Below are 21,587 nucleotides of genomic sequence, written 5' to 3'. Positions count from 1 at the left end.
AGGAGACAGCCCTGCACAAATGCGAGTGCATTCCACCTGGCGGAGGGCACCATGGAGCAGAGGACTGGAGGTTAGAAAAGGGGGCCAGGGTGGCCAGAGAAGCTGAGGAAGGACCAGAGTGGGAGGGGAGGAGGGCCAGGGCCCGGGAAGTTGGGCAGTATCAGTGCCCTTCTCCCAGGGCTGTGTGACCACACTTCCCCACACTCAGTGGCTGAACCAACAAATGCTGCCTCGTGGTCTCAGGGGATCAGGAATCCAGCAGTGCTCTGCTGGGGGCTCCTGCCAGAGACTCTCCTTAAACTGGGCTGCTGACAACACCAAGGGAGGACCTGCTTCACCGAGAACCTGAGCGCACTCAGGGGCATGGGCCAGATACAGCCCATCTCAAAGACCTGACTTTTGTCTGCTGTGGGCCCACAGGGCTGGGCCATGTGCGTATGTCTGGGTCATGGTTCAACCTAGGGGCTTGTGCTCCAGTATGAAGATTGGAGAGAGAACATGGATCCGAGTCAACATGGGGCTGGGCAATGAGTTTTCGAACAAAATCTCAGAAGGGCCTTTGGGTCACGTGGCCACGTTCTGTGACATGGAAGTGAATCACCAAGTCCAGACCACACTCTGGGGAGGGGTCACACAAACATGTCTACACAGGAGTTGTGGAACCAATGGAGCCCCCGAAGGGAGACTGTGAAGATCCTTGAAGGGTCCGGGCCTTGCCCAGAATCAGACTGGTATGGATGCTTAGCCGGCTTGAACCCAGCTCTTTGAGTATCCTCAAAGTTGGGGTCCTGGATGCAACGTAGCCATTCACTGGGGGCTCTGGAAAAGTTTTTCTGGAAGGAAGTGGCTGTTGGCCTGGAAATGTTATCGGGCTGAGGGTGATCATTGGTCTCCTAGACAGGAGACATATGCCCAGGTTCTTGTCTGAGGAGGATCCCGGGTCATGGCGACCCACTGGATGGACCCCTATCTGCATCACACACTTTGGAAAGGAGAGAATGGCCTGCATCCCGGGACAGGCGGTCTCTAGGGCTAAGGGCACATTCTGACCATCAAGGGCCAAGGCTCCAGTCCCTTCTTTAGGGTTTGCATTGAAAAGAAAAAGCCTAAGACCTTGGGAAGCTATTACCCAGCCCTCTGTAAGTGGGGATGTCCTCTTCTGGGACTCCAGAATGTGAGCACCGATGAACACATGTGTGCACACAGGAGCTTGTGTGCTGGTGCACACAAACACACACCCCAGGAGGGACTGTGGGGTGGGATCTGATGAGTAGCAGATTCCAAGAAGTTGACAGGAGGGAGGAAATTGGGTGGGAGGTATTTCCTACATGTGACAGCCCTCCTCTAACATCATAGCTATTATCCAACCTATGCCTGTGGACATCTGATAGAAAGACATGCTGGACTCATCCATATTTGGCAAGAAGACCATCCTTGTCTGCCACAATGGCTTATCTAGGGTCTGAACCAGGTAAGAATAGAGACTTGTGTCTGAAACCAGGTGTGTTTGCAAGCTGGGGCCCTGGCTGCTCCCAGACCTTCCCTGGGGGCCTGTGGAGAGGGGTGTGTTGGGGTCACTGTGTACAGATAAGATGTGGCCTTGCATGCAGAAGGGGGAAGAGGAGATGGCAGATGGGAGCACTGTTCGTGTAGGGGTCCAATCAGGAGTGGGCCCTGATAGGGCATCTCAGGAAGTGATGTCACTGCCTGGATCACAAAGGCCTTCAGAACTTGGAACCCCTGCAACCAGGCAGCCAGTCTAGTCCAGTAGCAGGGTTACTGGACTCAGGACCTTGACACAGAAAGATGTTTTCCTGTTGTGTACCTAGTTTCTGGGGCTCTGGGTACCAGAACCCCCAAGAAAATGACTTGTTCCCATGCTGCAGACATTGGCTAAAACCACCCCCCCAATGCCGCAGGACCTTTCGAGGGAGACGCCATAAGGTACTTACTACTGAGGAGACTAGGCGATGCCCACCCCTCTGAACCGTCCTAGGGAAGCCCCATCCCTTTCTCTGGAGTTTGAGGGGAGGAGGGATATGTGGGGGTTCCTGCCCATGGGCTGGAGGAGGGTGAGTACAGTGGATACTCTTGTGATCCCTTCTTGTTCACACCAATGTCAGGGTGGGCAGGGTGCACAGGGGATTCCTGAGGTGACTCTGAGCTGTGCCAGAGCACATCCAAGGCCCTGAAGCTGGGCCACGTTTCTCTCCTTGGGGGAGGGCTCTGCCACCTGGGCTGTGGTGTGTCTGGAATGGAGCGCCCTGGGTCTGAAGACCAGCAAAGGCCTCCAGACAGGGCTCTAAGTCCTCCTGCCTGCCTGCCGGGCACTGTCTTTAAAGAACGCCCCAGAGGACATGGTGCAGGAGGTGACCGAGGAGATTGCCTGCTCTCCTTCCTCCAAGGACACGAAGCCGCACACGGCCAACAGAGTCTGGCGCTGGCTCAGGGTGAGTGCAGGTGCTGGGGAGACCCAACCCCGGGGCGCCCATGCAGCACCAAGGGCCCCACTTCCTAGAAGCCAACCTGGCCTCCTAGAGTCCTGTACTCCCGTGAATCTGCATCCCATCTCTTCCCCAAACTGGCCCACAACGTTCTGCCCACGCCTTGGACAGAAGCACTGCCATTGTCCACATACTTATAGGAGTATCATTAAAGAGACTTTAGACCAGGTTTCATCCCGTTGATTTAGACTCCTTTTGCCCTGGCCAAGGCATTTTCCTAACTCGTGCTCCCAGGTGCCCCCACTGGCCCAACAGTCCTTCCTCAGCTTCTGCAAGTCTTGCAAAGACTGGATTGGGAGACTTTGATCCAAAGGGACATGGTACTCTGTCTCTTGCTCTGCGCTTTGGTATTGATGGAACACATTGTTGCCCCCCCCCCCCCCCCAAGGAAAAGGAACAGGGGCCTCACTGCACTGCACTGCACGGCAGTCCGGAAGGCCAGTCATTGATCACAGCCATGGAGCCCTTTACTGGGGCAGGACTGGATGTAATCCCCTTCTCTGGCCAAGGCACAGTGCTGCATCCTACAGCCTCCGTGCCTTCTTATCCTAAGCCCTCTCACCTTAAACATCTCTGTGTTCTCATCTCAAGAATGGGATATGTTGGGTGCCGGGGTGGCTCAGGGGTTTCAGCCTCTGCCTGCAGCTCAGGTCATGGGTCTTGGGTCTCACAGTCCTGGGATCGAGGCCCACGTCGGGGGCGTGGGGTCCTCTGCTCAGCAGGGAGCCTGCTTCCCCCTTTATGTCTGGCTGCCTCTCTGCCTACTTGTCACCTCTCTCTCTGTCAAATAAATAAATAACAAGTCTTTCAAAAAAGTAAAAAGAATGGGCTATGTTATCAGAAATAACAGGATCCATGCCACTCAGGCAGGGATGTGCTATCCATACTCCGCTCACAAAGGGACCTCAGATACTAGCAAGTTCAGACATCATTTCTTTCAATTCTTTGTATGGATACCAAGAACATTTTCTCATTGCCTTAAAGGCTTCTTAACTGATTGGCTGATTGATGGATTTGAGAGAGAGACAGGGGGAGAGTGGGGAGAAGTAGACCGAGAAACAGAATCCTCAAGCAGACACTGCCCTATGGACACAGCCCTACGAGGATCGCAGCCTCAGAACACGGAGACCATGACCTGAAGCAAAACCAAGAGCTTTAGGCTGAACCCAATGAGACACTGAGTCACCCGATTCTTTTTCGGACTCTGGGCTCTCTTGTCCCACCTCTTGCTGAAGTCCCTGAGATCTGGGGGCTCATTCTGCCCTCCAAGCCCCAACCCTCCTGGTGGCCACAGCACTGACTCATGTCTCCTCTGATTCACCTCAGGGGAAAAATCGTTCAACCAGGAAGAGGAGCAAGACCTCGGTGCTGATGGCCAAGCGGGCCAACAAGCTGCAGGCCGCAATAGATCACCTGGTGCCTGCCGTCATCAGACAAGATCTACACTGTGTCCACACCTTTCTGGACACATACCGTCACTTGGCCACCCCCCAGGAGGTGCTGGACCTCCTCTTTGCAAGGTGAGCACCCTCCCCTGCCCCTAACTGCTCTGTGAGATTTGGCCAATTCCTGTTGTGAGACTCTGGCAGGTCCCCAAGCTTCCCCAAGCTTCCCTTGCTCCTAACTGGGGCAGAGGTATTATAGGGACTCAGTGGGGTCTTGTAGGGAAAGGACACCTGGGAGCCTGCGCCAGTGGAAAATTCTGCTGGAGGGCCTGTGGGCATGCTCTTTGCTCATTCCTGTGCCCCTCATGATGAAGCCTCTGCCTCATCCCTGACTCTCACTATGATCTTGAGCTGGGCTCCTTTGCCACTGAAAGGGAGATCTGAGACTCCTTCTGGGGCCTGTGTCTGGCTGAATCCAGAGCAAGCATCCCTGGGGGTGAGCAGGGGCCGGGCCCACTCAGATGTCGGTGATGGGCTGGTTGGGGCCCTTTTATTCAGCAAGCATTCAGGAAGCCCCGGTAGGTGGAGGCGATTATCCAGGAGCTGAATGGGATCCCTGCACAGAACAGAGAGCACCCCAGGGCTGCAGGCTAGTCGAGGGTCTGGCGGTGAGAGCCAATATCCACAGACATCTCATGCGATGCCCCCTGGCCTCCTCTAGATTCGGATGTGTTTATTCCAGCTATGATGAGGTTGGCGGACCCCAGGAGCAGCGCAACATGTGAGTAAGCTTTGGCTGCTTTAGGAGGGCCTTCCCTCTCCACCAGGGTAGTGAGGGTCCTGTGAGTTTGAGGGGCTGCCGGACCTTCAGACTCACCTCGTTATTCTGCTTTATGGTAAATGTCTGAGAGCTTCTACTGGAAATTGGAAAGGTGCCCTGGGGAACTGGGGTAGGTGTGTGAGCACTGTGGGAGAGCAGAGGGGGATGGAGGACAGCTTCCACCCCTGAGAGGGTCATGCTCCATCCCTGCCCCTTCCCAGCCCTCTCTCTGCCCCAATTCTGGGACCCAGAACACAGGATTTAGGAACCATCGCATAGCAGTGTTGGCACCTGCACGTTGGGTGCACAGAGGGGTCTCAGGGAGAGGGTGACCCAGTAGAGCCCAGGGAGCAGCAGGCATCCCACACCCTGTGGGAGGTGAGTGTCAGTGGAAACAGACCCACTCTCATGGCACCTAGTGAACGGGCAGAGGAGGGAACGGTGGAGGTATGGGGAGGGTCCTGGGAAGGCCTGGCTAGAGACAGAGTCCCTTTGTTCCCTCCTCGGTTGGATCTTCACTGAGCAGAGGCGAGTGCAGTGAGGGTAATTAAGAGGCCAGACACCACTTCTCCCCAGGCACATGCAGTTGAATTCAAGTGGCTCGTGGGCAAGGAGACAGACTGAGGAGTGTGTCCAGCTCCCCTAAGAAGTCCAGAAATGCTCCCCCCATTGACCAAGGACTCCCACTCCTAGCGGCTTTTGGCCAGCCTGCCGTGTGGGAGCAGGCCTTTCTCACGCAGGACTGCCAGGTCGCAATTGGACAAGGAGTCCGACTGGTCTCAGACAGGAGCTGACAGCCCAGGGGCCCAGGTTCCCACATAGGTTCCCTGGGATTTTGGTTTGGATGCGTACCCTGTCCTCTGACTTCTCTGCCTCCATGTCTGTCCCCAGGGCCGTCTATGCCATCCTGAACACCTGGGTGGAAAAGTATCCAGGGGATTTTGTGCAGCCTCCGGAGTTTCCCAGCTTGCATACGCTGCTGGCCTACCTGCAGGTCAATGTGCCGGGCTCGGACCTGCAGCGCCGTGCCCAGCTTCTGCTTCCAGAAAGGCAATGCGCTCCTGAAAAGACCACGGAGCCAGAGGCTAGGGGTGAGGAGGACTGGGGGTGACTCATGTGGGCCTGAGGCGGAGGCAGGGTGGGCCACCCTGAGGAAGCCTCCGTAGATTGTAATTGGGCCGAAGAGAGTGAGTCGTCTCAGATCCCTGTCCCCATGGGCTTCCATCAGGGACACCTTCTGGGGGCTGGGTCTTGAACGCAGGCCACGCTGAGTGGTGGGGAAAGGGAAAGGCAAAAGGGAAGTCAATCAAGCTGATGATGCTTTCTCTTCTTGGAGCTACAGCACCGGCCCCAGAGCCAGATCAGGATGTGTCTCGGGAAGTTGTTCCACCAGCCACTCTGGCACCTGCTGCACCTCTGGGGCCTGAGCTGGCCCCCGCCATCCCTGCTATGGCTGCTCACTATGGGTTAGGAAGACCAGTGACCCCCCCTGACCCATTGGGGCCAGGGCAGATGGTCGTCAGGGCCCTCGTTCACTTCTCTGCCACGGAAGAGCCACCAGGCCTTTTGACTTTCCTGGATGACCAGCAGGGTCCTGCCACCGAGCTGCCGCCCCCTGCCTCCGTGGAGCAAGCAGGCTCGGCCCCCGAGTAGCAGCTTGTACTGGCTGCAGCTCCAGAGCATGACTCCCCCTCCCCCATCATTTCCTTCTTTATCGTATTTGTTTTCTGTATTCACCTCTATAATTACTTCATAGATGTTATTTATTAAATAAAGTAGAATTTGAGTTTATATAACATTTTACTCGCATCCTTTGCAGTGGGATATGGAGGTCTCATTAGGTCCATCCAGAGTGTTGCACAACCATGTCGTTCTACGACGTTTCTGTCACAGAGACACCCACGCTCCTCATCGCTCACTGCTCTGTCCCTCCCCCAGTCCCTGCAACCACTGCTCTTCTCTCTAAATTTATCTTTTAAAATATAATAACCTAAGGAAAAAAATACCCTTTTCTTCTATAACTTGATATGCCATTGCCACTTCATCTCTGACCAGGACCTTCCCCCTCACATCCTGGACAAATGAATTTACTGTGTTCCATACTGAGAAATGTTGTCACTACGATTATTCCATGAAACTGCTGAAACGCTGTCAGTACCTTGGAAGCCCAAGCCACATGAGCCACGACGGCGACCAGCTGGAGTCCTACTCATTCTCGCTGAAGGTGCCTGGCTGCTCTTCGGTAGCCTGGGCTGCCTCCTCGACAGTCTGGACCTCAAGTGCTTTCAGGACAACAGCAGGGGACGCGGTGCTGGCTTTTAGCATAGCCATGGCCTCACTGTGACTTCAATTGTTCAAATCAATGCCATTGATATTCAGCAATATATCACCTGTCCAAAGGAATAAACCAGAAAATGAGATGAGCTACCAAGTCATTATCTTCCCTATACATCCTGTTATTTGTAATTTTTCACATCTCTGTCATTCTTACGATATCGAGGGAAAAATCCAATTCATGGAAAACATTCCAAAACAACTCAAAACTTTAAGATAATTTCATCATACATAGGAAAAAATGTGGCTTGAGGCACTGTGATTTGACTGGACGTCCAAGTCATTAGACCTGGTTTTGCTAATGTGCAGGACCTGGGCATGTTCATTTCTCTTCTTTGGGCTTCAGTGATTTCTATAGTTCTTTCCTGCTCAAAAATTATTTGATCTTTTGCTCTTAGAAATGAATTTTTAACATATCCTGTTTTAGAGTTACACAGTTTTATAGATATAGTCCTACAGAGTTTGCTCAGCGTGGATGTATCAGAATACTTAAAGAGAAGAGATCCTTGGGTCTACACAAAGAAATGAAACTTGTGATTTGAGCATCTTTTGCTTAAGGAAGAAAAAAAGGTGTTTGTTGCCCTGACAAGTAATATAATAATAATAAAAAAAGGGCAACGAGGATTATATAAAAGGTTAGGAAGGAAAGGATGAGTGTTCTATTTTTTAGAGGGTTTTTTCCAACATCAAATAATGCAATGATCTAAATAAACATTAGAAAATAATGGAAAGGGCGCCTGGGTGGCTCAGTGGGTTAAAGCCTCTGCCTGCAGCTCAGGTCATGATCCCAGGTCCTAGGATCGAGCCCGCATGGGGCTCTGCTCAGCCGGAAGCCTGCTTCCCCTCCACCCACCCCCCGCCTGCCTCTCTGCCTACTTGTAATCTCTGTCTGTCAGATAAATAAATAAATTCTTAAAAAAAAAAAAGAACGGAAACATCATCAAACTGCAGCAATTTTCCTTCCCATTAGGCGTTTTTCTAACCTTAGAGAGAGGTTTTACACTTATATATGGAAGGGACACTTTAGAAGATTTTTAAAAAATCATATTTGATAGAAAATTTGGGGAATATTTGTTACTTTTTTCAAACATGAGTTGCATGCAGGGAGAAGATGGGAAGAGTTTCACTGTTCCCAGCCCTTCCTATCTTACCTCCTTTGATGCGGCCATCACGTGCCAGACAGCCATGAGCTGGCACACTGGTTACAAGGATGGGCAGTTCACCACTCTTGCTTCCTCTGCCCCCTGCCACTGTCATTCCCAGGGACTCAGGTGGTTCCTTCTTTACAGTAATGTGTTTTTCTTGGCATGTAACACACTGGGGAAGATCCTAACACAGGAGAAGAAAATTCATTGCAAAATAAATAATACATAGCTGAAGTAAAGTAAGGAAACTGAAGGAAAAAATACCATGGCAATGATAAAGTCACTGTTAAAATCAGTTACTGAAGAAATAATACACAGTTCCTCATGGTACAAACATGACACCGAACACTGGGGATCACAATGTCAGACTTTGGATGGCTGTATTTTCATATGACTATGTATGGAACAGAAAAAACTCAGGACTGTTGACATGTGGAAGTCAAAATAGGGCCAATTCTACAAAGGTAAATAATGCACTTGAGTTTTAAGATTCTGAAGACAAGCTAATTAATTTTATTTCTCTCTCTCTCCTCTATTCTTTGAGAGAAATGGTGACAGAATAGTACAAAAGTAAAGTGCGGATTTAGTTAACTGCCAGAAAAAAGCTATAGATCTATCTTCTGTTTCTTACTCATGAGAATGCTCGGTCATGAAATGGGTGCAAACTGATCTTCACAACCTTCATGGAAAGCTATAAGGATATGAAATAACTGAATTTTTGAAAAAGTTAAGGAAGAGAAAAATTCTCCAACAAACTGTGTTCTCAGGAAAAAGCAATTTTTACCGATATTGATTGTTTCTATTTATGGGGACACTCCTAGAAGAAAAGGAAACTTTAAAACATCACCTTTTTTTAAATTAGAATGCCATAAAAAACAATGGGTACCTATGAAATATTAATATTAAAATAGCAATAGTAACTAACATTTATTGAAGATTTACTATGTGTAAAGCAAATGGTTTCACATGTATTATTTCATTTTCATGGTTTCATTACATTTCACTACAATGGTCCGGAGTGTAAATCCTATGGTTGGCCCCATTTTATAAACAAGGAAATAGCCTTATTAGAAAGGTCATGTAGGGGCACCTGGGTGGCTCAGTGGGTTAAGCCGCTGCCTTCGGCTCAGGTCATGATCTCAGAGTCCTGGGATTGAGCCCCGCATCCGGCTCTCTGCTCAGCGGGGGGCCTGTTTCCTCCTCTCTCTCTGCCTGCCTCTCTGCCTACTTGTGATCTCTGTCTGTCAAATAAATAAATAAAATCTTTAAAAAAAAAAAAAAGAAAGTTCATGTAATTTGCTCCAAATTATATAGCTACGCATGATCACACTGGGATTTGAGGTGATTCAAGTTTAAAAAAAATACACATACACACACACAGTGTATATACATAAACATGTATTCATATGTAGTTGTCTATGTTCATACAGCATGATGCTATATGCATCCACACTACAATGGTGCTATCCCATTAAGTGTAATGATGGAAGCTCCTATCTCAAAAGGTTCCTTAACACATATACTGTAACAGCATAGTGTAGATAACAAGATAACTATTACCACGACTAACAATATCAACAGCAGAACTAGATGAGTTCTTTTGCTAGAACTGTAACATTTCCTTTAGTGACACTGCTTCAGAGCGGACAGGTACGACGTGTCAGTCAAGCCCTGCACCGGCAGGGGTGTCTGCTCTTCTCTCCTCCTGAAACCAACACTCTGAAATTTTCTTGAGGGCACTACTTAAATAGCCTAGAGTTCCTAGAATTTTGACCTCATAGAAAACCTGTAAACGTCCACAGGTGGTATCATAGCATATGACATCTATGTTCGCATCCTTCAAAACTGGGCAAGACCCACGTGATTATGAAGACAATCCAGGTAAACTCAGCTGGGAGCACATTGACTTCAACGCTTGTGTCTGTCAGGTATCGAGTCAATTAGAGGTGGTTGTTTTATTCCTCCAAATGGCTGAGATGTATGCATTTTAGCCAAACTTCACAGATTACTCTTGGTATACTTCATGGAAACTTCTAAGGGCTTAACACTGGATGAATGTTTCCAAGCAGGGGCTACGCAGGGGCTTAGTAATAGAGTAATGTGTGCTTTAATTTTTAACAATGATTATCCTCTGAACAGGTTGTTTTGATAAATTTGTATTTGTTTTCCCTAGGAGACCTTTATATTTTAAAGTAGGATTTGACATCACAAATGCTGTATGTTAATGGTAAATTGCTAAATTAATGCTTAAAATTCCATTAATGTGGCTGTTCTAACAAGCAGGTTTACAGAGCACCTAGAGTAAGAATTCAGCATTGCTATTTAAAACACCACCACTTAAAATTAAGGAAGAGGAACTAGTAAAAAGAAAAATATTTGTGCCCAAAACAAAAAAAAGGACATAAATCGTCCTCTATATGAACGCTGAAATGGTTAAATTTGTAGCATTGTCTTTGAGCACCCATATTTCCACTTTCTGTAGAATTCATGGATTCAGTTACCAACTTTTGCCTTAATCATGATTCTTTAGGAATATGTATATATAGGTAACTTGTAAATCAAGGACCAGCTATATGAACAACTCCTATTCAAATTCCTTTTCGAAACAATAACTGCTTTTCGTAGTCATCATTGTGAAAGCAAAATTATAGGTTCCCTTCACACATTTTGTATTCTGTTCAAAAATAAGATGAAGTTTGTGCTTATAATTTCTTAAAAGTTTTAACTGAACAAAGACCAGTGACAAGTGTATACTTCAGCTCAGAAAACAAGATAAACCTGATGGGCCAAAAATACTTGTGCCTTTAAATGATGCTTTCTTGGGGCGCCTGGGTAGCTCAGGGTGTTGAGCCACTGCCTTCGGCTCGGGTCATGATCTCGGGCTCCTGGGATCGAGTCCCACATCGGGCTCTCTGCTCAGCGGGGAGCCTGCTTCTCTCTCTCTCTCTCTCTCTCTCTGCCTGCCTCTCTGCCTACTTGTGATCTCTGTGTGTCAAATGAATAAATAAAATCTTAAAAATAAATAAATACAAAAATAAATAATGCTTTCTTGGGCTCCTGTGACATTACAGAGTTATTCTCTCAAATTGTACTTACATTAAGAAGCCACTTTAAGCTAAACATGTGTTTCTCAAGTCATTCTCCTTAAGTAAAATTAAATTGCTTTGCTAAATTAAAACTTATTTACTGGTCTACTTAAAAACTATAGGAAGTAAAAGCAAACAAACAAACAAAAAATCGATAGGAAGGTTCCGATGTGTGATTTTCACACAGTTGGTAAATAGCATCATTGTAAAAATTCTGGCCTACTAGAAGTTGAGTTCAAATGAAAGATGAAATGAAGTAAATAACACTGAGAACACAGTAAAGTGCCACTGTTTTTTGACTTCTACTGATTTCAGCATCCAAAGTGAGACAACATCAGAATTTTTGGCACAGATAAATGACCTAGGAATATATTATCAAAGCACTGAAATATGAAAGATGCAGCAAAAAGCTCAACATACGGGAATTTAAAATGATCTAGGGTAGTATTCCTATGAACTGTAACATAAAAAGAAATGCTTTATGTGTTTTGCATGTACGTATCAGAAAGTATGATTTATGCTTCATATTCACATAGGGAATTCTGTTGTTGTAGGCAAACTGCCCAACCGCTAAGTATGGACTTGTTGGTCATTGTCTTTTTTTCAGTTACATAACCTCCTGTTACAACTGAATGAGCAAACCAAGATAAATCCCACTTTCAAGCAGGACCAAACAAAGAAGTCTTTCTAGAAGATCAAACACTTCTCATCAATCTGGCAGAGGGACCTTCTTACTAAGAAACCACCCCTACTGGCTGAGGAACAGACTGTACAGGGACTCTCAAGGTAGCCAAACACACATTCCACACCCCCAAACACCTTGTGCTCACCTTTTCCAACAGAGTAACAGCCCTCATTTAAATCTTGCCAGTTTGTCACAAGGATTCCCTGAGGGCAGATGAATGAAAACATGCAAACTCGAGGCCTCACCTTGTGTGAGCTGGGACTGTTGTGGTACAGCGGCTATGCATGGTGCTGGCTGCTACTCTGAGCTCCTGCGTCCTGGACAGGGTTACCAGGCTGGGATTTCCCCGGCCTAGCAATTGTTAAATCCACCCTCTCGCCACTAGCCTGGAGAAAACACACATATATAATCACCAGTCATTAATGATGCTTCTCACTTAAAAAAATTATAGGGAGGGTCATTTTCAATGCACTTATCATCGCTGTATCAGAGCCTCACCTGAGTGGGGACTGCAGGCCCCTGCTGGGGGTGGGGCAGACGAGGGAGTTCATTTCAGGAGCTAATACTTTAAAACTTCTGCAGGTAAAAGAGCCACACACAGACCTCTTGGGTAAACCTTCCCTAATCCTGGAAATACCAAGGGTGTAAGCAAAGAAAGCCTGGGTTCTGATCTCCCCATGATTTCTTGAAGGGTAACTGTCTTTTTATACTTCCCTCCCCTGCAAAACTGGCCTTGGACTGAGAGAAAGAGAGCAAAGAAGATAAAAGGACGAACGGATTCTAAACTGGATTATAATCCTTTGTGATTTCTGAAATAAATTCCAAGATGGCTACTTTGAGAGTGATAATCAATGAAACTACGTGTAGCTCTGTTTCCACACACTACAGCTTCGAATCGAAAATAGGGATCAGCTTAAACAGTCCTGAAAAGAATGATAACAAAGGTCCTGTAAAACAGGATTAGTATTTATATACATCACAAATTGTGTGCCTATATATGCCATATGTGCACTCACACATAAATGTAATTTTAGAGGTGATGACAACCACGTTGAATTTAGAGGTCCATTATCTGTATTTATAGATCTAGATCTGAAACACAGATTCACATTTATTATACTTTTTAAAGCTATTTTAGCTTTGCTTTTAACGTACAGGCCTGGTCTACTTGATGCTGATTCTTGGTCATGACTACAACTTTCCAAGTTTACTATCATTTCTATGGGAAAATTTGACAGCCTGCTTTCAAGAAGCTGTGGTGGAAAGTAGAGCACTCCTCCCCCATGACTGCAGTCAAGTTGGAAAAGGAGTGAAAACCATAATTTAAAAAAAATGATTTTATTTATTTATTTGAGAGCGAAAGCGAGAGAGCAAGGTGGAGGGGCAAAGGAAGAGGGAGAAGCCGACTCCTCGCAGAGCAGAGAGCCCAATGTAGGATCTGAGCCGAAGGCAGATGCTGAACCACGGAGCCACCCAGGTGCCTGAGTGATAACCAATTTTAAGGCCCTATTAAAGTCACTTACTTATTCAAGTATTTCATTAAACTAGTTTCAGACAATTCTTCCAATAACTGAAAGAATAACACTCCTCATGTGGCCAGAGTCTGGGGATTTGATCTAACAGGCAAATTCCAAATAGAACGCTTACAATCCAGATATTTGAGATTCTGACACTTCCCAGTATTAGATCACACGGTGTGAAGGGTGAGAAACCCCTGTGATCTCATTTCAATATTAAGAATTGTTTGCTTTACTGCCTAACCCTCCCCACTACCAAATACTCTATAACCAGTAATTCAGCTTTATGGGAAGACCCCTGCTCATGCAAACCTATTAACAAACAAATCCCTGATCTTTTTTGATTTCTTAAAAGACAAAATTCTGGCTGTGTGATGGAAGTGGACATATAAGCTTTAAACGATGGGCCAACATTTGGGTTTAGGCCAACTGCCTATCTAACTCTTCAGGGTTTCAAGCACAACAAAAGAATTCTGTTAAAGTCAAGATTTTAAAAATGCAGGATGCCTAAATGACAATACCTGTATTTCATAAAATAGTGGCATGCCCTTTTGATGGGAGTATATACTGGTATGATCTTTCTAGAGGGAAGTTAAGCAAAATGTCTTAAACTTGAAAACAAAACATTAAAAAGTCTGTTGACAGGGGAGTGTTTACGTAAGTTTTAGCACAACACGCCTACTATACAGCTATATCATGGTGCATCTATTTTCAGGGTAAGAAGGCCACAACATACAGCTGACGTAAAGAAAGGGTGGCAAACTCAGAATTTGTAAGCTGACTGCATGTCTAAGTACCTACGTAAATAGGAACCTATTTATTTGTAGGCATATACAGAAAAATGACAATGTTCTTCAAAACTTTAATGTCACTATCTTATGGACTTTAGACTGACTGTGATTTTGATTTCCTTCTTCATTTTCTGTATTTTGTCTTCCTTAGTCTCCTTTTCAGACATGGAATACATGTTATTCTCAGAATCCAAAACATTAAGATGTTTTCCACAAAGAAACAACTTGAGAAATATATTTGGTATCATATATATGTATCTGTATTCAATTTTTTTCAATCTCAAGTCTGGGACAAGAGACCAACTCCTGAATCTCCCTCCTAATGCAAGACGGCTACCGGGTGTGTGTGTTCCCAAAATTATAATGAGCCAAACATTTGTGAAATGGAGTAATGAAATGGGATTTAAATTTGGGTTTTCTTACACAGTACTTAAATCTTCATTGTTAATTCTGTTTACTATACACATTTCCCAGTGACTATCAACCTACTTTAATTCCTGATGCTCGATTATGTTTACTGCTTGGTTTCCTCTATGTCAGAGTGTTTTCTTGTGCTTACTAAAAACAAAATAAAACATAACTAAATAAAACACCATACACATCTTTGTTTCACCCCTATCATTGTAGGAGATACCCATATCATTAAATGCTCTGGTAGGTTATAGAACCGGAAGGTCTGGCCTGGATTATTTTCTACTTTTTCTATCTTATTTTTTAAAAAAATTTATAAAGCTGTTTTCTTTTTTTAAAGATTTTATTTATTATGTATTTATTTATTTATTTGACAGAGAGCAAGAGAAGGAACACAAGCAGAGGGAGTGGGAGAGGGAGAAGCAGATTCCTGGCTGAGCAGAGAGCCCCGATGTGAAACTGGATGCCAGCACCCTGGGATCATGCCTGACCGAAGGCAGATGCTTAATGACTGAGCCACCCAGGTGCCCCTCTACTTTACCTACTTTAATGTTCTTATTGAAATTTTTTTTTCTCTAATAATAACCATCTTTACTTCACAGGGATACTGTAAGAACACAAGTTATGATGTGTTTGAAATGCTCTGAATGCTTTATAAAAAGGGCACTACAGAGATAATGAGTTCTTCTCAATAAAAATTGATTTTCCCCACTTGTATGGAGGTGAAGCGGAGAGTGAACGTTACAAGAGCAGGGAAGTCACAACTTTGGAACCACAGCTCCTTCAAGCTTTTCTTGTCTCACCTGTTAAATGTGGACATAAATGTGTTTTTTATGTGTGGGCTTAGGTGGAGCCCATGGAGCAAATGAAAAACCCATGTGCAAAAATAGAGCCTTCACTCTATAAAGAGCAAGGCTAAATGTTCACAGGGATACAGTTTTCCGGACAGGATTTTATCTGTAATGATAAAATCATCTCTTGTGCATTTTGAAGGATTTGGGGAGCCGTGTTTGATTTCCCCCATGAAATATCAAATATCCCTCAGGTTCTCATGTTACGAAAACATCGACATAAAGGCTGAGCACGTGGAATGAATATCCGCGTGTACCTGAATGATCTGGGCGGCAAGCTCAGGGGTTCCGAGCTTCAGGTCGTGTCCATTGATGGCGAGCACTCGGTCGTTGCTGCTCAGCCTTCCATCCTGTGCAGCCAGCCAGGCCCTCTTCCAACAGATCAAGGATAAAAACACCTGGTTCACCGGTCCTTTGAATGGGTTTAATGCCAAGTTGTTCACCAGAGTCCTGTTTGTGAAAGACTACGTGGAAGACCTCTTCCCGGGGAGAGCTACTGTCGGGGTGGCTGTAGGTCCGGCCCCCAAAGCACCGCTCTCCAGCACGCTTAGGTGCAGCGTGGAACAGGGCTGGGAAAGGGCGGCTCTGGCATAGTTGTGAGACACATTGTTGGTGTTACAGTTGTTGACCTGGAAGAAAAGAATTATGACTGAGGTGGGACAATCTTTTATCCTCTCAACTGGTAAACATTTATACGCCATTTCCAAAAGAAACGGACTTTGGAAAATGACATACAGTCATTATTTACAAAGAAAAGCCCTCTGAAGATGTTTTAAAATGCACAGTTCCTAAGCTTCACTCACAATGACTAGCACGAAGTAGAGAATGGCAGTTAGGATCTCAGGCTTCAGCGAGGGTGCTGAATCAGAGTCCCTGGTCCTGCCAGTAGTGGGATGTCTGAGGGTGTCCCCTGAGTGGTGAGATGGGTTTACTCTCCGCTTCAAGGGACCAGGAGGAAAATGCAGAGACAGCAGCAGCATGTGGCAAGTGCCAACAAAATACTAGTTCTAGTGGAACAGAAACTGAAGTTCTACTGGATTGATGTGGCTTTTCCAAATGAAAAACACCTACCCTGGAAAAAATACACCGAGTTTTAATCTAAGAAAAGGGACAGATTCTAGATACACAACCTGATCTCAGTTCAGTCATTTTTACTTTAAAGAAAAGCAGGTAATTACAGTTTCACTCTGTTTAGCACTCAAGTGTAACATCTATCTAATACAACAAGCTTAACTCAGTACTCACAGAACATTTATTTACTAAACCTTATGGCCCTGAAAGGAATATAGTGACTGATCCTGGGACAGGAACAGGACTAAGAAAATACACCCAGCTTCAGTTATTCACCTAGTCAGAGGAAGAGGTTGGTGCAACTCTGAGTGTTTATCACAATTAGAATTCCTCTCCTCATCTGCCTGCACCAACAGCAAGCAGGAAATCGACATTCTCTTGGATGTGTTATGTGGCACAGGCTCTGGGTTAGGTGCTTGTGATTACCCAAAGCCTTCAATCTTTTTCACGTGAGTCTATCTTAAGGAAAGTCTTCCCCCTTCCTACTCATCTCGGGATGACAGTTTTGAGCACCACTAACTTGAATTTTATTGATTTGGGCCTGTGGACATCTTTTAAAATTCAGGCATCAAATGCCATAGATCTCACACATAAACTTGCTCTTCGCCCAATTTTGCAACATCTGTGCATTTGGTTGCCATCCAGATCCTTGATGAAAAAGTTGAGTAACATAGGGTCAAGAATAGAACTTTAAGGCAGCTTCTAAAAAACCAGCCTGACGTGGATTTGTTAGTCAAAACTCATCATTTCTGGTTATTCAGCTAAAAAGCCACTTATCTCTAGGTTCTTATTTTTCCGTCTTTGATTCACATCTATCACAAATGACTTTACAAACATCTGGCTGGAATCCAGCGCTAGCCACGTGCGAGTATGTAGCCTCACACCATTTTTGTGACGTGGGTTGTGGAATATCCTACAATCGGAGATTTTCCCTTCACAAAAGTGTGGTTGCCAGTGAAACACAGAGAAAGCAGAAACCAAATAAAATACTGTTGCTAGATGTTGTAGAAATAGCACCAACAGAGTAAACTTTACCACATCTTTAGCTAATTATCTTTTGGACCAATGCAGTCAAGACATGACTGCAATTATTTTCCTCAAAAACCAAAAGTGATGGGACACCTAGGTGGCTCAGTTGGTTAAGCAGCTGCCTTCGGCTCAGGTCATGATCCCAGCATCCTGGGATCGAGTCCCGCATCGGGCTCCTTTCTCGGCAGGGAACCTGCTTCTCCCTCGGCCTCTGCCGGCCACTCTGTCTGCCTGTGCTTGCTCTCTCTCCCTGTGTAAGCTGCAAAAAAGGGCAATCTGGTTCTTTTTGTCTTGGCCACAAAGGTGTCAAAAGGTCAAAACCAGCTACAAGAGTTCCTCCACGGAGAATCAGTTTAGGAGCTGGGGTAGAAGGAATACAGCATAAGGTGTCCAGAGAGCTGTGCCAACCTCATGCAACCAGAATACTACTAATATCGTAAAAGGACAGCAAACACAGGAATGCGGTAAATAGCTAGCTATGGTAGGATCAGAAACTGGATTTTACATAAGCTGGATTAGTTATGTTTCCTGTATTCTCCTATTGCCTCTTTGGATTTAGTCAAGAACAAAACACTGCAAGTTCAGTCTGTGTCAGCCAGGCCAAGTGCAATGAAGGAGGGGTTTTGGGCCCAAGTGTCGAAGTGGAAATCACAAACTACAAGAGGCAGAATACAGATGGGTGTGGAAACCAAAGCCAGGAACCCCCAGTGGAAAGGTCAATCCTTGCTGCTCTTGGAGCCTAGTTTGTCTGTCTTCCCCTCTGGACATTTCTCTTGAAGAACTAAAAATCCTAGAGGTTCTAAGTTTGGTTTTAATGAAGAAGACAGCTATTCCCAACAGGATATCATAACCAAATCCACTCTTTTATTGACTCAGCAAGTTTGTCCTGGGTATCGACTCCAGGCACAGCTCTGTGAGAAGCCTGTCCCATAGTATGTAATAATGGCGGCTGCCATCCCCAAAGGAAGACACTGCATTTGAATAACTCTCTGTGACCAATTATGCATTAAGTGGTGAAGAGAAGGAATGTCTTCAGCACTTAGTGTGAGAAGAGGTCTGAATGGGTGAAAATGGCAGGGCAGGGCTTTCTGGATGAAGGTGGGGAAGCTGTAGCACAATGGGGACAGGCTGGAACATGGAGGGAAGCAAGGAGACTGCTATGTCTGGCTTTTCTGCTACATTATACATTCTATGAGGGCAGGGGTTGCTTTTTGCTCTTAATTATACCCTCAGCTCTGACCACCATGCCTATGATGTTTCAGTAATACACCGATGGCTACAGCTGAAAGAAAAAGCAAGGGTTAAGGCTGAGGGGACAGGTTGTGTAAGAGTTCAAAGAGGACCTGGACTATTAGATTAATCAGTATGGACTTGATTCTCTGGTCCAATCTATCAGGAAAAGCAGAGTCACAGGTGAATTAACCGGACAATGTCGTACCGGATTTCAGAGCAGAGTAGGGAGGCAGGGGTTTTGATTCTCCTGGGTTAGACGTGAAGCAGTGAGGGCACAGACCAGAGAGATGGCAGGGAAAAGAGAAGGGGTGAATACCAACAGACCGTGGGGAAGGACCCAGCAGTGAAATCGAGGAGGCAAGAGTCCTTGAGCTTGGGTTCCTAGAAGACATCTTTTCTCATTCATGCCTATTTCTTCTCTCCTAAATATCCATTCTTTTAGCTTCAAGTACCACATACACTTGTATGGGTCATATATCCAGGTCAATTTTCACATACACTCTAGAATTCACATGAACAGTAGAATTCTGGCCATCTCATGCTCATCAGTATGCCCTCACACACAACATCATCTTGCCCGAAGCAAGTTCATTTGTTGGAGTAGCTCATTCTTTTTAAAGAGAAGAGGGAGAGGGTAGCACCAAGGATTAGTGCAGAGTCAGGCTGTTTGTGGATGAGAGTGCGTTTGAGAGCCAACAAGAGGTGGTCATGATTTCCGAATTCTATCTTAAATTCAATGCTGTAAGTTTTAAGTAACTTGTGCTGTGTGACCTGTCTTTTCTAGATTATAGAAATCCGTGTAGAGAAGGATGAATCAGACAACGAAGGTAACTGATGGATGGTACCCTGGGACTAGGGATAGAGCCAATGGGACAAGAGAATTTAGCAGTGAAGGTGGCCCCGAAATAGACAACCGTGGAGACCAAGCCAGGAGGAATCCAGCTGGCCTGGAGAGCCACACACTGAGGCACATGCGGGATCAAATTTAAGATGGGGGTAAAAATACATTCCATGAGTTTGGGGGAAATCAGAGAAATTACAGATAAATTCTGATCTGTTTAGCACTAAAAAAAAAAAACAGTAAAACTTACCTTTTTAGAAGTCAGATTCCACAGTACCCTAATTTCCTAAGTTTTCAATTGATGAATAAGAGCAACAAAAGAGGCAAGTTAACAAAATCATTTAAAAAATTGATACCTGAAGAATTGGGTCTCCAGCAAGAAGTCTTCCATCTTTGGCGATCACCCCATGCCGACAGACTTCCTGGATAACAAGGTTGATCAGTGGCCTTTCATTGCCGCCCACAATGCTAATTCCTAGCTGAATATAAGGATCAGACCGGTGAATTTCAATTGTAGTAATTATAATTATGCCTTCCGGAAAACTAACCGGCTGCTGCATAGCTGCCAAGTTAAAAACGAGACGGAGAAAAACAGGTGGAAAGAAAAATGTTTTCTATTTTGATTATCTTCACGTAAGAAAGTTATCGTCTATCATTAGTGATGACCTTATGTTAATAGATGATTCATAACAAAGCAATACCACGGGATAAGAAAAACAGAATGACCAAAACACCAATAGGTAAGATTAGCAAAACACTTCCTCTTTGAAAGGTGATCAGTAAATAATCAACAAATAACTACTATGCATCAGATCACTAGGGACCACACAGTGATCTGATAAAGAAATATACAGAAAATATCATCTTGTCCTAATTGATCAGATTGACAAAATATCAATATACAAAATATCATCTTGTCAGTTGACCCATGAAACAGCTGTAAACAGTGCAAGGCAGTACATATGAAATAAAAAAGACAAACTCTGTGACATACAATCACCGTAGTGGTTGACAAAATAACCACATTAAGCAAGAAGAGGAGGGTCTTGATCTGAGCAGTAGGAGATAGAAGAATTGTTATAGCCAAGGCTGGGAAAACTGGGATTTGTAGAAAAATTGGAATTTTCATAAGAGATAAACCTATTTAAAAGTAAGACAAAGGGCCAACTACTAAGATATGCCCAAGATCTAGGACTAGAGGTTTTCTGCCTGTTTCCTGGTGGGTCATGTAGACAGATCAGTGGCTGCTACCAGAGGACAGCAATAGTCAGACACATGGCCTTGGGAGTCAGATACATACCTAGCCATTTCGTGGCTCTCAGACTTTGACCAATGACTCCCTGACTAAGTTTCCTCATCATTAAAAAAAAAGCCAGTATTGGTACAAGCATTTAATAAGTTAATATATGTAAAGTGCTTGGCACAGTGCTGACACAGAACAAGCACGGAGGCTGAGGTATTTTTTTGTTCTTCTTGATGCTGTGGATTTCTTAGTCAAGAAGCAATAGGCATCAAAACAAACAAACAAAAGAAGCCTGCTGATGACCAGTGAATTTGTGGACTACAACAGAAGAGGGGGAGGGGGAAGGATAAGCCTCAAGGTAAGACTCCCTTTCTGTTTCTAACTGGCAAACTGTTAGACTTGTACACTTAAAAGGTAAATATGTGATATGTGAAGCATATCTCAGTAAAATTATTTGTTGAAGAGGAAAAACAACAACAACAACAACAACACCCCATGTAGGGAAAGTAATAGGCAGTACTGAGAAGAAAGGAAATATCTGATTTGAAAACAGATGAAAAGCAAAAGCAAGGTGAAGAGCACATACTGTCAGTGGCCGTGTTCTCCTCGAAGGTGGGGTTGTCCAGGCCAGGCTCCTCAGG

At 45.1% G+C, this 21,587-nt stretch overlaps 1 protein-coding gene and 1 pseudogene across 2 annotated transcripts; one reads left to right on the top strand and one right to left on the bottom strand.

The window, feature by feature from the left end:
* Positions 1-1,798: 1,798 nt before the first annotated feature.
* LOC309858171 (ral guanine nucleotide dissociation stimulator-like) lies at positions 1,799-6,665 on the top strand. The gene is made up of 6 exons (XM_082750857.1): positions 1,799-1,944; positions 2,343-2,450; positions 3,831-4,024; positions 4,611-4,670; positions 5,601-5,800; positions 6,052-6,665. The coding sequence occupies exons 1-6, from the start codon at positions 1,807-1,809 to the stop codon at positions 6,360-6,362; spliced, it is 1,011 nt and encodes a 336-aa protein (XP_082606983.1). The 5' UTR covers positions 1,799-1,806; the 3' UTR covers positions 6,363-6,665.
* A 390-nt stretch (positions 6,666-7,055) lies between these two features.
* On the bottom strand, positions 7,056-20,265 carry LOC309858168 (ligand of Numb protein X 2-like; annotated as a pseudogene). Its single transcript has 4 exons — positions 20,060-20,265; positions 15,787-16,158; positions 12,105-12,345; positions 7,056-7,099 (listed from the first exon to the last, which is right to left on the bottom strand). The product of its transcript is annotated as a ligand of Numb protein X 2-like (transcript).
* Positions 20,266-21,587: the final 1,322 nt, after the last annotated feature.

Source organism: Mustela nivalis (assembly GCF_964662115.1).
Source record: "Mustela nivalis genome assembly, contig: HAP1_SCAFFOLD_1969, whole genome shotgun sequence".
NCBI classification, from domain to species: Eukaryota; Metazoa; Chordata; class Mammalia; order Carnivora; family Mustelidae; genus Mustela; species Mustela nivalis.
The sequence above is the reverse complement of the archived record's forward strand: the minus strand, read 5'-3'. Positions and strand labels throughout refer to the sequence as shown.